Genomic DNA, 15052 nt, shown 5'->3' with positions numbered 1-15052 from the left:
TCTCGAGGTATGGTCTGTTCCAGTGTTCTAAAAATAAGTCTGGAGTTCAGTTAGCTTTGAATTGTGAATGACAGGGTCATTCTAATGAGACTATTTTGGGGGCTGCTAGAGAGGAGCGAAGACGCAACGGCTCCCAAAGATTAGTCGCTTCGTCTGACATTACTCCTGACAGGAACATATCTTGACACACCATGCACCGGCAGTCTGGGTTGTGTTCATTAGGGCACACTGTAGCAAAATGTTTTGCGAAAGAAGATTAAGACAAGCATTTCTTATTGAACAATAACTGCTAGGGTGCAACATCTCCCTAAGACTGTCGGCTTCATCTGACATCACTCCTGACAGGAACATGTCTCGACACATCGCGCGCTGGGACTGGTGCCGTTCCCTTCAGACGGAGGTTCTTCTCAGCTAGAACTGCCAGACAAAGGTTACCGTAAGGTTCCCAAAATGTTGTGTTTGATTCCCCACTATATGGTCGACTCAAACAACACTGTGCTGGCTCAGATGTTTTCTCACGTTGTCCTTCCCAACACAGACCGAGCATCTATGGTGATGCGTCACCAGGCCCGCCCAGTACAGTTCGGCTCAGTACTGTGAAAAGTGTATTGGTGTCAAGTTATCAGTTGTTTTTATATGGAAGATGTGCTTATTGTTGAGAATAGTACCTTAAATAAGGAATATAATACCTTTATCCCAGCAATTGTAAAATGCCTAAGAAGAGCTTTAAAAACACCCATGCTTTTCCACACAATAACAACTAATCTGGCTTTGTTAGGAGCTGAGCAAGCAGAGCTTGCTGACATTGAACAAGTCACCTTCGGAGAGTCTGAATAGGGGTTTGTTTCTTATTTTTGCTGACTGGGATTAGCTGTAGAGTGCTTTAGTTTGGAAAGGAAAGGTGATTCTCTTGTTTTACTCAATTTTTCTTTTCAATGTAAATTTTTCTGCATAATTATATAATCCTGTTGGGCTGAAGTAAAAGAGGTTATCAACGAAGCAAAGAATCTGGTAGTTGAATATACAGTATCTGAAAATAATTCCGCATGTAGCAACTATGGAGTAAAATGAGCTGAAGAAGAAGAACCCAACAACAAGTACAAGAAAGCTAACAGGCACTATTGCACCTCAGTGTTTTCTGAGATGTAGGCGATTATTGTTCAGTGTTGCTGTTAAATAAATCTACAAAACAGATGGAAGGCAGTGTACTGTACCTGCATGTGCTGCTCTTCTGCATGACTTCCGCCCTGTGGTACCCCGACAGCTTGCAGAAGCCATCGTTGCTATAGACGATGGGCCAGTCCACGATCTGAGCATTCCCAAGAACAAAATTGGTATCTGTCAAAGATGAGGGGGAACAGAGTAGGAGGTAAGGCTAACTCGTTTGAGATTGCTCAAAGTTATCAACAACACATTACGTGGGGTGGGGAAAAAGAGTGGAGGCGGGCAGGATTGGGACCAATTACATTTCAGTACAGTCATGATGAGGAACTGAATTGAATTCATAATTTGGAAAGAAAATCCAAATGCATGAATTGAATTTCAGTGAGTTCCAAAAAACTGAAGTGAAATGGTGTTGACACCAACCCAGGGTCGGCATCGACAGGCGACAGCACAGTCATATCGCACGATGGAAGCCACTACAGTACAGTGTGAAAACAGAGCAGCAGAATAATCCTTCACATACGGGTACTGTACTCAGTCTCAGACCATCCTTACCCTTAATGCTGAGTAAGTAAGCACTGCATGTGGGGAGGGTTAGTTTCAGTTAGGCTGGAAGGGGTATACATAAGACTGTCATAATGCCTACGTAAGCATGACATAATGCCTGCATAAGCATGACATAATGCCTACATAAGCATGACACCTGGGGCTTCATTTTGACCGAACAAAAATGTGCAGATTGTGTTAGAGAAGTCACTCCCAACACTGGAGACAACAGCATTTATTTCGAAACCACTCATTGTACCTATGAGACAGTAGAGATAATCCACGCAGGGTTTAAATCAAAGAGTGCAGATTTGTTTTGAAATAGATAGCTATGATGCTGAGTATGTAAAGTGGTACCATTTTTAGCACTGTCAAAATCCCACTCCAAGTGTTCCTGGTACAGTACATGTACAATTGATGATTTCTCAGAGAACATTAACTTCTCACAGAGGTTTAAAGTAAACTTAGACATCAAAAGGTTAACAAATACTACCAGGTGATTAGAAAATATGATAGTTTGTTGTTTCTTTCCCTTATGTAATGTAATACCCCTTCAGATATACAGAAAGGCATAGAAACGCCTGTCTGTCCCAGCCAGCTGACTCACTGAAGCTTACCACAGCACACTTCTATGCTGACAATGGCGATTCTATGCAGCTAAATAGCACATGTATAATATCACATTTGTATGAATTTGTGATTTTGGGAAGGAAGGAAAAGCAAGCTCTAAAAAAACAATACAGGCGTCAATGTGATGAGGATCTAATAGGCTTTTGATCCATTCACAAATGACTGACAGGAGCTACTCAGACAGCTACAGAGCTAGGAAAGTCTGCACCTAAAGCTTCAACCATAGACTGTATTACCTAACTGGAGTCAACAGGACTCATGCACAGGACTGGCAACACACACACACACAGTTTATTTGCTGTGTTCCACCATCTTTTTATGGAAGAGAAGATACACTGGCAATTCTGAGGATATTTCTGACAGAGGAAATATCCTTAGGGATGGTTTCCACCATATATAAAATCCAGATTTAACCCTTTGCTGACTGCAGCACACAAAGGAAGAAAGACGGAGTCCAATATATACTGTACATTCCCACGACTGTGCTGTTACATCCCTGTCTCAATACGAGTTGGGTGTAATACCTATGAACAGCACTGATCTCTGTTATTCTGCATGTTCAAAGGGAAACTTAACTTCACTCCAATCGTCTGAAGCAACACACACACTCGCTCTCTCATCACAAACACCCTCTTGAAAGTAGGTTAACGTCTCAGAATCCATGGGGGAAAGTGGGAATAGGAGAAGAATTATCGTAGCAGTGTATGTCGAGCCTCAAGATTTCATACCATGCAGCTTTTAAAAGACATGCTTTGTATTGTTGCTGGGCGGGTTTGAACATTTCTGAAGGCAAAATAGCATTACCATGAGAAAACATGTTTACACAATAGTGCCCAAATGAGTTTATATTTATTCCATACTGTAAACATGGTGTTGTCTTGTCTCATTTATGAAACTGCTGTGTGTGCAGTTTGTATGGAATAGTATAGCTTCTGTATTGATCACTAAGACAATATAGCACAGTGTGTGTGTGTGTGTGTGTGTGTGTGTGTGTGTGTGTGTGTGTGTGTGTGTGTGTGTGTGTGTGTGTGTGTGTGTGTGTGTGTGTGTGTGTGTGTGTGTGTGTGTGTGTGTGTTTCAGTTCTGTCTCCTTGTCGTTAACTTTCGGGAGGTTTCTGGCCTGTCAGCTCTGAGATTAGGGGCCTGACAGACTACAGGGAAATCTCTCTCTCTTTGTTGATTCCTCCACTATTGCACAATATGTTGTTCACATTGTTGTTATAAAAAAGCACAATTGAATCTGCCAGTACATAGTCAACCTGGCATCCATTAAAAAGGGCATGCTACAGTAGCATACTAAATAACAAAATGATGTCATGTCTGTGGTGTCAAAAAGTCACACGTCATCAACATGGAATGGCAACAAAACACAAACTAAATGTACTACTCAACAATAGAAAATACACAAACTACAAACTTCACCAAGATAAATGAAGACAAACACTATCATAACTGACACAAGCACAACTGCAGCGCTATGAAGTAGAACGTTCCATGCCAACATTTGTTATTTTACAATGTTTTTTTAACACAACCGTAGGATGTCGTCGCTGATAGGTGGCTAAACATCAGTCATCTATGCCCCAACAAAGAACAAGTGTCCTAGGAACTGAATTAACAGTCACAAACAGTTACTAGCACAGAACGGCTCCGAAACTTTAGCTGGGTCGTGTCTATGAACCCAAATTAGTAGAAGTTAATGATGTTAAATGAAAAGAGAACAGGTGGCAAAAAGAAGCAGGTATCTGCCCCCCAGGCCAGGATTTTAAGCCTATGTCATAGACTTGGATTAATTTGCTTTGCAAATGAACAGCAACTGGTACAGAACAACAGACAAGGAGTTAATAGACGGTGAGATTAGGGAAAAAACATGAGCAGCACTACAAAACATGGGTTGGGTTTATACCTGTCTGTCTATGTGATAATGTCCATACTGAAAAGTTGAAAAGAAAAATGGTTAAAGTAACAGTGACAAACTTATTTCAAACAAACTGGTACGTTTCATTTCAGTGATTTTTGTAATGCTTTTTCCACAACCAACATTTCACACGTCGACATATTGAGTTACACACGTTCTTTGAGCTCTTGAACTAAAAGGAGTAGTTGTGTGACTTTGCAAAATCACAATGAACTAGCTACACAACTTGGGTTGTGGCCCGGTCTCAATGCATCATACTAATGCCCTTGATCACTCTTCCTCCTGAACTTCGATCAATGAGTCCACTCTAATCCATGCCACGTGTCTCCTTCTGCCCTGCCCTGCTATGACTGATGTGGAGTAGCTTGGTGTATAATGGCTGCCGTGCGTCACCCAGGGTCCTGTTCATTAGGGAACCAAACAGGAGAAAATGGACTTGGACACCTAGAGTTACACAAACTGTAATGCTGCCCCAATAAACACGACCCTGGTTGGTGCTTCTACTCATTGGTTACCACTATACATCACTAACCAGACAGTGGGACCCCAATAGACTACAGTTGGGCTACAATGGCTGACAACAGTATTTTCTGAAAATGTTGAATTGAAGCAAACTTTAATGGATTGAGGACTGTCCCATTCAATTAGTTTCTTTTGGTTTTACATAAGGTCATTCTTAGAAAAGCAAAGGTGTGGTTGATTGTCCAAGGAGGGACGCTCATGAATGAGAGGGGTGTCCCCAAAATTGGGGTGTGCCTCAAACATGTAGGCCTGGTGCAATTGCACATGGGTAATGTAACCTACCCACCTGGCCCAGCCTTGCTGCCTCATTGGATATGGATGTCTCCTTCCATCCCACCTACACCTGTCCTACTCATTTGTGTTTCTTTCATAAATTTGGTAGGCTACCAATAACTATGTACTTTGTTTTGTTATTTTGGCAGAATTGATTGACCATGCAGTTTAGCAAACTTTCAGTGAACAGTTAGTTCAAACAGCATTTGTAGATTAAGACAAACAAGGCTAAATTAAACATCTATTCTTCCTTTTTCATGGAATTGTGGTGGCAAATAACATTTACTTATATTGAAATAAGTATTTTAATCAATATGTATTAGTGGAGAAGTAACGAGGAACCTATGCTATTAAGTTGATTAAGAGATTTCACGTCTAGCATAAAAATACACTATATAGACAAAAGTATGTGGACACCCCTTCAAATAAGTGGATTCGGCTATTTCTGCCACACCCGTTGCTGACAGGTGTATAAAAATTGACCACACAGCCATGCAAACGCCATAGACAGTGACTTTCAATGTTGCACAGTCATAGGATGTCACCATTCCAACAAGTCAGTTTGTCACATTTCTGTCCTGCTAGAGCTGCCCCAGTCAACTGTAAGTGCTGTTTATCGTGAAGTGGAAACGTCTAGGAGCAACAACGGCTCAGCCGCGAAGTGGTAGGCCACACAAGCTCACCGGACGGGACCTCTTAGTGCTGACGCACGTAGCGCGTAAAAATTGTATTTAAAAAAAAATAATCCTTGGTTTCAACATTCACTACCAAGTTCCAAGCAACGTCAGCACAAGAACTGTTCGTCGGGAGCTTCATGAAATGGGTTTCCATGGCCGAGCAGCCGCACACAATCCTAAAGATCTCCATGTGCAATGTCAAGCGTCGGCTGGAGAGGTGTAAAGCTCACCGCTATTGGACTCTGGAAACGCGATCTCTTATGTAATGAATCACGCTTCACCATCTGGCAATCCAACGGACAAATCTGGCTTTTGCGGATGGCAGGAGAACGCTACTTGCCCCAATGCATAGTGCCAACTGTAAAGTTTGGTGGAGGAATAATGATCAGGGGCTGGTTTTCATGGTTCGGGCTAGGCCCCTTCGTTCCAGTGAAGGGTAATCTTAACACTACAGCATACAATGACATTCTAGATGATTCTGTGCTTCCAACTTTGTGGCAACAGTTTGGGAAAGGCCCTTTCCTGTTTCAGCATGACAATGCCCCCGTGCACAAAATGAAGTCCATATAGAAATGGTTTGTTGAGATCGGTGTGGAAGAAATTGGCTGGCCTGCACAGAGCCCTGACCTCAACCCCATCAAACACCTTTGGGATGAATTGGAACGCGGACTGCGATCCAGGCCTAATCGCCCAACATCAGTACCCGACCTCACTAATGCTCTTGTGGCTGAATGGAAGCAAGTCCCTGCAGCAATGTTCCAACATCTAGTGGAAAGCCTTCCCAGAAGGAGGGGGGGGGGCTCCATATTAATGCCATGATTTTGAATGAGATGTTCTACAAGCAGGTGTCCACATACACTACATGACCAAAAGTATCTTCATGCTTAATCGATGCATAATCATGTGCATAATGAGACCCATACACCGTAGCTACTAGCTACTGTTGTGAAGAAAAAACATGTATGGGCCTGTTTATATAGGTTGGACTACATGTTGAAAACAACGACTATATCCATCCTCTCAAAGCCACACCAATAAAGAGGATGGAACAAAGAGACTATTATTTTGGGTGTATTTTCTCAAAACGATAAGCAAATAGTATAGTTTAACTAGCCGACAGGCCAAACAACTTTAAAGTGCAATTTAATCATCCTATTTTATTTAGTATATAAAAATGTGTTTATTCAAGATTTATTTTACTCTATAGGCAGACTACGGAGAAATAGCCTAGGCTATTTTTAGGCTGCATAATTTGCCAAATTGTGCGTTGCTGCTGATTCCATGGTAGTAAGGTTGCACTTAATATAAAATAAGAAGCGACTTTCTGGGGATGGGATGTGCCCAAGCCTGACTGTAAAAAAAGGTGTGCCTGACAAATAGCCTAGTAATTGTATCCCATTTGATAAGTTCATAAACTACCATACAACTTTTACTAAGCATAGATGTTTGGAAAGGACATGGAAAATGTTTCCATTTGTGTTATGGTTATTCCCGAAGACTCCAAGTCACGACAACGTTGAGGAAGAAAGATCGCGTAGTTTCTCGATCCTAGCCATTCGTATGCTTTTTTACATGCCAAAGATTTAAAACCCCAACAGAAAAGTTTTTTAGGGATACTCCATCCTCAAGATAATTATCATAGGCATTACACATCTCATTGGAGCAAGATCCTTACCGTTAGATCGTCTGACAATATTTTCTAAAAAAGTGTTTTGAGGGGCTACAAGTCCTCTCCTTCCTCCGGCCATCCTGGTTCGTCATTCAGTCGTCCGTGTGTGGAAGCGGTCGGTGCTGTCAGCAAAACTATAACTCCAGACGTCTGTCTTCATGGTCCCTTTTATCTGTACGGAGTGAGTGAGCTTTAGATAAAGAGCTCGTCTATAGCTGCTACTGCTACACACTTCTCACAGTCGCTGGCTGCGCTTCCCCTGTCTAGCAAGCGCCTACAACACGTCAGGACGCGCATAGGGAATTATCCTCCGTGCTTGTATGAGCGCAGCGGCGCGCCTGACTGGTGGTCCACGGGCTTTTGTGGTTCTTCATTCAAACTCCGAGTGCCATCTGCCGGTGATATATGACAGTGATTCTGAACCCTCTCCTCGGGGACCCCCAGCCGTTCCATGTATTTGATCTATTCCAGAGCTAGCGCACCTAATTGTACTTGTCAAGTCATTATCAAGCTCTTGACTAGGCGAGTTAGTTGGGGCAATTCAGGGCTACACCAAAATTGTGAAACGTCTGGAGATCGCTGAGGAGAGGTTTGAGAACCACTGATATATGGTATACCATCATGAAAGAACCATATTATACATCCACTAGAAAAGGGGTTTCCCAAACTCGTTCCTGACCCCCAGGTACACATTTTGGTTTATGACCTAGCACTACACAGATGATTCAAATAATCAGATCTTGATGTTGGTTATTTGAATTAGCTGTGTAGTGCTCAAGCAACAAAAAAAAGTGTAACGGGGCCCCAGGACCCAAGTTTGGGAAACAAATCAAATCAAATTTTATTGGTCACATACACATTGTTAGCAGATGTGTAGTGGAATGCTTGTGCTTCTAGTTCCGACCGTGCAGTAATATCTAACAAATAATCTCACAATTTCACAACTACCTTATACACACACGAGTGTAAAGGAATTAATAAGAATATGTACATATAAATATATCGATGAGCGATGGCTGAACGGCATAGGCAAGATGCAGTAGATGGCATAGAGTACAATATATACATATGAGATGAGTAATGTAGTGTATGAAAACATTATATAAAATGGCATTGTTTAAAGTGACTAGTGATACATTTATTACATCCAATTTTTTATGATTAAAGTGGCTAGAGATTTGAGTTAGTTTGTTGGCAGAAGCCACTTAATGTTAGTGATGGCTGTTTAACAGTCTGATGGCCTTGAGATAGAAGCTGTTTTTCAGTCTCTCGGTCCCAGCTTTGATGCACCTGTACTGACCTTCTCCTGACACCACACTCCCGAGGGCCCTCACCTCCTCCCTGTAGGCCATCTCGTCGTTGTTGGTAATCATGCCTACCACTGTAGTGTCGTCTGCAAACTTGATGATTGAGTTGGAGGCGTGCATGGCCACGCAGTCATGGGTGAACAGGGAGTACAGGAGGGGGCTGAGAACGCACCCTTGTGGGGCCCCAGTGTTGAGGATCAGCGGGGTGGAGATGTTGTTTCCTACCCTCACCACCCGGGGGCGGCCCTTCAGAAAGTCCAGGACCCAGTTGCACAGGTCGGGGTTGAGACCCAGGGTCTCGAGCTTAATGACGGGTTTGGAGGGTACTATGGTGTTAAATGCTGAGCTGTAATTGATGAACAGCATTCTTACATAGGTATTCCTCTTGTCCAGATGGGTTAGGGCAGTGTGCAGTATGATTAAGTCATCTGTGGACCTATTGGGGTGGTAAGCAAATTGGAATGGGTGTCAGGTAGGGTGGAGGTGATATGATCCTTGACTAGTCTCTCAAAGCACTTCATGATGACGGAAGTGAGTGCTACGGGGCAATAGTTGATAGTTACCTTAGCTTTTTTGGGAACAGGAACAATGGTGGCTCTCTTGAAGCATGTGGGAACAGCAGACTGGGATATTTATTTGATTGAATATGTCCTAAACACACCAGCCAGTTGGTCTGCGCATGCTCTGAGGACGCGGCTAGGGATGCCGTCTGGGCCGGCAGCCTTGCGAGGATTAACATGTTTAAATGTTTTACTCACGTTGGCTGCGGTGAAGCAGGTTTTGGTAGCGGGCCGTGTCAGTGGCACTGTATTGTCTTCAAAACTAGCAAAGAAGTTGTTTAGTTTGTCAGGGAGCAAGACATCAGTGTCCGCGACAGGGCTGGTTTTCTTTTTGTAATCCGTGATTGACTGTAGACCCTGCCACATGTGTCTTGTGTCTGAGCCGTTGAATTGTGACTACTTTGTCTCTATACTGACGCTTAGCTTGTTTGATTGCCTTGCGGAGGGAATAGCTACACTTTTTGTATTCGGTCATGTTTCTGGCCCCCTTGCCATGATTAAAAGCAGTGGTTCGCGCATTAAGTTTTGCACGAAGGCTGCCATCAATCCACGTTTTTTGGTTGGGGAAGGCTTTAATAGTCACCGTGGGTACCATGCACCTTTGAGAGTGAAATGGGCCTTTTTTTGTACAAGTTGTGGGTCTATTTTCATTGTAAACTGTTTAAACACATTCTGAAAAATCATTGTCAGGTACGCCAGTGGTTCTCAAACCTCTCATCGGGACAAAAAGCCGTTCCGTGTAGGCTACTAGAACTACTCCAGAGCTTGCACACCTGATTCAACTTGTCAACTGATCATCAAGAGCTTTAATAGGTGAATCACATGAGCTAGTGTAGCAGATGGGAGCTGGAAATACACTCCTCAGCCTGAAGTGTCTCCACTTGCGCTGCCCAAAGCTAGCTTTGCAGTGGCACGAATGGGTAAGATGCTTCAGGAGGGCAGACACGTTTGTGAGGCAGAGGTGTTGGGTTTGAGCTGAATCAAGAGGAAGTGGCACACTAAGCAAGCAGCATGGCATCCTTTACACTAGTTCAGGCCTACAACATAATTGTAAAACATCTGGGGGTACCAAAGGAGAGGTTTGAAACCCACTGATGTATGCACAAGACCATTTGAAATGTATTATGAAGCAAAGAACAGGTTGTTTTTAAATCAGAGCTTGCTTTATAGACAATTTCCAACACTCCATAGTTCATATACATTACATACATTACACACCGGAGTCAACATGCATGCCCATCCCCCCACACAAAGTCAATACTTCCTCCTCATTAACTGGACCATGTCTTGGTTGTGTTGAGGTGACTTAGATGATCCGCAACATATTTATGTTCTGGAAACTTTTGAAACTTGGTCTCCTTAATTTTGAGCCAGTTCTGTGCTCGGCGCTCAGCGGCGTGTCCTCGCTCCTGCTCTGTGGTCATGTATGGCCGGGAGATCCAATACTCATTCTCTGCCTCGCGTTCCAGGTGCACCAGCATGTTGCGTTTCATCTGCCAGGTGACGGCACGCGGCCGGCGGTACTTCCCGATCCACTGCTTCCCAGAGATGCCTTTCCTCAGCAGGGCCATGGTGAGGAACATTGTGAAGGATGGGGGTTCTTCTCAGAAAGTCGTGGATTTATAGGCTACAACATGATAGAAACAGAGAAAAATGTGGGTATTGGCTCCATCTTACAGGAGAGGAACATTGATCACTAGCTAGGTGGTAGTGGCAAAACAATGGAGGGAATTTCATCATTGGAATAAAATGTAATTCCCCCTGAAATGTTATCTTAAAAAAATTAAAAAAATAAAGAAGTTACATTTTACAATTTAACGTGAGTCATTTAGCAGGCTCTGACTTACGGTAGTGAGTTTTCTAATGGATGTATAATATAATTATTTTCGTATAGCCACACGGAACCATATTACATTTGGCAAACTATAAAATTACTAGAGATATATGGGTATACTCTTCCAAAACCCTGGAATATTTTAGAAATACAAATGCCATAAAAAATGTCAAACAGAACCGCGCTTGCACAGGAGCTGTCCCTCTATCCTTGACAAAAAACAGCGCATCTGCAGCTAATTTACATTTGGTTGAACAACAATTATTATGGACAGGTCTGTCCCATTTTCAGACTAATCAGAGTATATAATTTTACGAGTGAAACCCCAAATAATTTATCAAATCATTGACGCGATAAGTATAACTAGCTGTGTTCATTATCAAAGTAAATGCTACTAGCTAGTTGGTAGCATTAGCCTGGCTAGCTACTACAAACGCGTTACAAAATGAATTTATTAGAAAATTATCCTCGCTCCATTTCATTTTGATTACCTGTCAGTTATCAAATACAAATCCAGCAATATTGATGTTGTCTTCATGTAATTCGTGCAAAACGTGACCCCCAGTCGGTTTGAAAGACATTTCCTTCTTCCGCGAATTCTACGGTATACAGGAGGAATCAAACCATTTCACATGTAATGAGGATTCCATTCCAGCTGGAGGCGCCATTATACAGAGTTGGTTACAAGACCACAGAAACAGTCATCCAGTTGTTTCATCAGAGACGGAATGTTTTCAAACCTCTGGTTTCATATGTTTTGTTATGATAAGTTAAGGCATTTGTACCAATCAAATGTCATGTTCTTCAAAATCAATGCCTTTAGAAAGCTGCTCAAATCTAATCTGCTAAAATAGGAAAGTAAGGTAATTGCAAAGTAGGTATGTGTTGCAGTAGCCAAATCCTATCCTTACCCTATTTTGTGTGTTTACTTTCTGAATGAGCAAGCAACTCATGATGATTGTAAACCCATATTGACCTGATGGTACAAAGTTCACATTGAATAGATGGGAGTATAAAAGCAAGTCTATTTAAGTGACTGCCACTTTAAACGCTGTGAAGGTATTAGCATTAGGTCCTGTCCAGTGTGATTGCAAAGCAACCCAGTGAGCTGTGAGAATAAAAAAGGAAAAAAGCTCCTGCCAAGTTCTGTAAAGAAAGCCGTGCCCGGTGAGATCCCTGTTTCTGTGACTCCCTTTTTCCCGCCCCCCTGATTCCTCTCTTTTCCCGCTCCCCTGATTCCTCTCTTTTCCTGCTCCCCTGATTCCTCTCTTTTCCCGCTCCCCTGATTCCTCTCTTTTCCTGCTCCCCTGATTCCTCTCTTTTCCTGCTCCCCTGATTCCTCTCTTTTCCTGCTCCCCTGATTCCTCTCTTTTCCTGCTCCCCTGATTCCTCTCTTTTCCTGCTCCCCTGATTCCTCTCTTTTCCTGCTCCCCTGATTCCTCTCTTTTCCTGCTCCCCTGATTCCTCTCTTTTCCTCTCCTCCCAGCCCCCCTCTTATACTGAGAATAGAGAAGGAACTGGGACGCATCTGGACAACTGGAAATTAATCTGGAGAGACACAAGTCAATCACACTAAGGTAAGGAAAACCTAATCATTCAACAAGATCACAGGCTGAAAAGTTTCAGAAGTTTTAGTCTTGTGACTTTTTGATTATTCTAATAGGGTTTTCATGTGACAATCCCATGCAAACAGACCTTTGATAATGCAGGGTTTTTACATTGTGATAGGCTACTGTAGCAGAAGAGAATGGGGTACAATATTCTATTAACCATTTTTCATTCACCACTTTAGGAGCTTTAATGCACGTACAGTAGGTCACTGCACAGAGCTCTGCTACAGTTACCTCATAATATGGTCTAAATAATGTTTTCTCACTTTGTTTGGCCATAGGCAGGGAAAGTGTTTTGGCATAGGCAGGGAAAGTGAAGGGAAGCCTGATTGTATGGTATATCTGCCTTCAATCATCATATCATAGTCACTTCCCTTTCACACGTCATGGTGCATTGTATCCAGTGCCATTTTATATCTAACTTGGGTTTTCCTGCTGTCTCCTGCAGATTTACGAGGGGTGTGCCTGCCTGGCTGGCACAGCAGCAAAGTTAATCTCTAAGTGTGCACAGAGGGACACATCTCCTTAACAACATGCAGCATTGACAAAATACTTTCACTCTCCTGGTTTTCACAGCTGTTGTGGACTCCACCTGCACCCACCTCTGTTTCTAGATGCTCTGACATCTCTGAATACCGACAAGGAGGAAGACCTGTGTCCAGCAAGACCGGCCAGCAAGATGGATGAATTCTCTACCAGCAACACAGACGGGACAGAGACATGTGCCAAGGAGATAGATCATGGGACTGTGAGGCCCAGGGGCTCACATGGGGACCAGCAGAGAGTTAAAGTTAAACTCCAGTCTGATAACACAGATGCACCGCCACCACTACCGGATAAACAGTCCAGCAATGGCTGCGGTGCAGTGGAGTCTCTGGATGCTGGATCGAGGCAGAGAGAGTGTGTGACTGTGCCTGCCAGTAAACCTTCGGGTTGCTGCTGTAACGCAAGCCCCAGGAAGGGCCTTGGGCCTTGTGTACTGTGCTGCAGCCAGATCACAGACGTTTGCAAGGACCCTGACAGTAACACTGCAGTCCAGAGAGCAGTGATTTCACCTCAGACGTACACAGCTGATAAAACAGGATATGTTACACAGAGCATTGTAGGTACTGTAGTGCATCGCGACACAGATGTACGCAGGAGTGTCATGGAGTTGGAGTCACAGGAGTTGTCTCCTCTGTGTAATGCAAGGACACTATCAGGTGGGGGCAGTAACAAGAACTGGTTTCAGGGCTTGCTCTACCCTGGTACCTCCTTAGGTTATGATAGAGGCAAGGAGGCTGTAGGGGGCAAGGTGTCAGGCTCAGAATCCTCAATGTCCTCAGTGCCATCTTCCCCAGGAGTCACTACGGGCAGCTTCGCCTTCTGTCTGGTGGAGGAGGTGACATCATCAACAGTCGCCGACACCAGCTTTGCCAATAGACTCAGAGATGGGCACATCAGCCCAGAGGGCAAAGCCAAAACTAAAATGTGCTCTATATTGGCACTCCTTCCCACCAGCCCTCCCAAAAGCCCCACGGCTTTAAAGATGGCCTCAGACAATGGGTTAGGATTTGACTGCGAGACTGAGGATAACTTTTCATATAATACGCAAGAGCGTTCGACGGTCCTGGTCCGTAGGTTCTTGAGGGAAAACCAGAGGGTGAAGAAGTCGATGTGTACAGGAACCAGGGCTATCATCAGGACGTTACCCAGAGGGAGGATCGGTGAGGAGGCGTGGAACACTGTCTGCAGAAGGGAGCCCCTCCAGGTGTGGGATGAGGATGACCACCAAACTTCTGGTGGATACAGCCGATTGAGTGGATACAGTGGAGACAGTTCAACCTCTCAGAGTCTACATCTGCAAGTGTGTAAACTTCTCCTTGGAAAAACAGGAGACTTGTTATTTGAGGTAAGAGCATATACGCAGTTGGCTTTAGTGGTTCCATTGAGCAAAACTGTGTCACTTTTACTTTAAAACTACTTTGGAAAATTCCTAGACTACACTGGACTACACACACCTAGACCATACACACACAAACACATGCACGGCGTGTTTCAGAAAGGAAACGTGTGTAAAAAAAAAAATGATACAGTGCTACACTATGTAGTGTGAGCCAAAACTCAGGTTGACGTATTTTGGGATGAATCTTGTTTTGGAGGCATAGCTGAGTGATTTCCACTAGATGGGCCAGTGGTAATGTAAAAATAAATGTATGAATTTGTTGTTGTTGTTCCTTTTTTGGTCTTAATTTAAGGTTAGGGTTAGGCATAAGGTTATCAGTTTGCTTAAGGTTAGGGGTAGGTTTCACATCTGATTGCATGACTTTGTAGCGACTTCCCTGCAGAGCTGCCTCCAGTAC

At 43.4% G+C, this 15052-nt stretch overlaps 3 protein-coding genes across 18 annotated transcripts in view; 1 reads left to right on the top strand and 2 right to left on the bottom strand.

Moving 5' to 3' along the window:
• LOC106577203 (potassium voltage-gated channel subfamily H member 1) overlaps positions 1 to 7712 on the bottom strand; it is a 92321-nt gene extending 84609 nt beyond the window's left edge. For 4 of the 7 annotated variants that reach the window (XM_014155094.2, XM_014155095.2, XM_014155098.2 and 1 more), the window contains exons 1-3: positions 7406 to 7712; positions 4247 to 4273; positions 1215 to 1338 (exon numbers count right to left, since the gene is read on the bottom strand). In XM_014155094.2, the coding sequence (XP_014010569.1) occupies positions 1215 to 1338; positions 4247 to 4273; positions 7406 to 7478 (224 nt within the window). In that variant the 5' untranslated portion in view covers positions 7479 to 7712. The remainder of the gene's footprint in view (positions 1 to 1214; positions 1339 to 4246; positions 4274 to 7405) is intronic. The other 3 variants (XM_014155099.2, XM_014155100.2, XM_014155101.2) reach the window with 1 other exon arrangement.
• Positions 7713 to 10407: 2695 nt separating this feature from the next.
• Positions 10408 to 11723, bottom strand: LOC106577204 (ribosomal protein 63, mitochondrial). The gene is made up of 2 exons (XM_014155102.2): positions 11592 to 11723; positions 10408 to 10893 (listed from the first exon to the last, which is right to left on the bottom strand). The coding sequence occupies exon 2, from the start codon at positions 10847 to 10849 to the stop codon at positions 10538 to 10540; it is 312 nt and encodes a 103-aa protein (XP_014010577.1). The 5' UTR covers positions 10850 to 10893; positions 11592 to 11723; the 3' UTR covers positions 10408 to 10537.
• A 427-nt stretch (positions 11724 to 12150) lies between these two features.
• LOC106577205 (1-phosphatidylinositol 4,5-bisphosphate phosphodiesterase epsilon-1) overlaps positions 12151 to 15052 on the top strand; it is a 34435-nt gene continuing 31533 nt past the window's right edge. For 2 of the 10 annotated variants that reach the window (XM_045700998.1, XM_014155103.2), the window contains exons 1-2: positions 12346 to 12677; positions 13159 to 14601. In XM_045700998.1, the coding sequence (XP_045556954.1) occupies positions 13390 to 14601 (1212 nt within the window). In that variant the 5' untranslated portion in view covers positions 12346 to 12677; positions 13159 to 13389. Of the gene's footprint in view, positions 12268 to 12333; positions 12678 to 13158; positions 14602 to 15052 lie in introns of those variants that run through there. The other 8 variants (XM_014155104.2, XM_045700997.1, XM_014155108.2 and 5 more) reach the window with 8 other exon arrangements.

The sequence above is a fragment of the Salmo salar genome, chromosome ssa18, assembly GCF_905237065.1.
Source record: "Salmo salar chromosome ssa18, Ssal_v3.1, whole genome shotgun sequence".
Classification (NCBI taxonomy): Eukaryota; Metazoa; Chordata; class Actinopteri; order Salmoniformes; family Salmonidae; genus Salmo; species Salmo salar.
The sequence above is the reverse complement of the archived record's forward strand: the minus strand, read 5'-3'. Positions and strand labels throughout refer to the sequence as shown.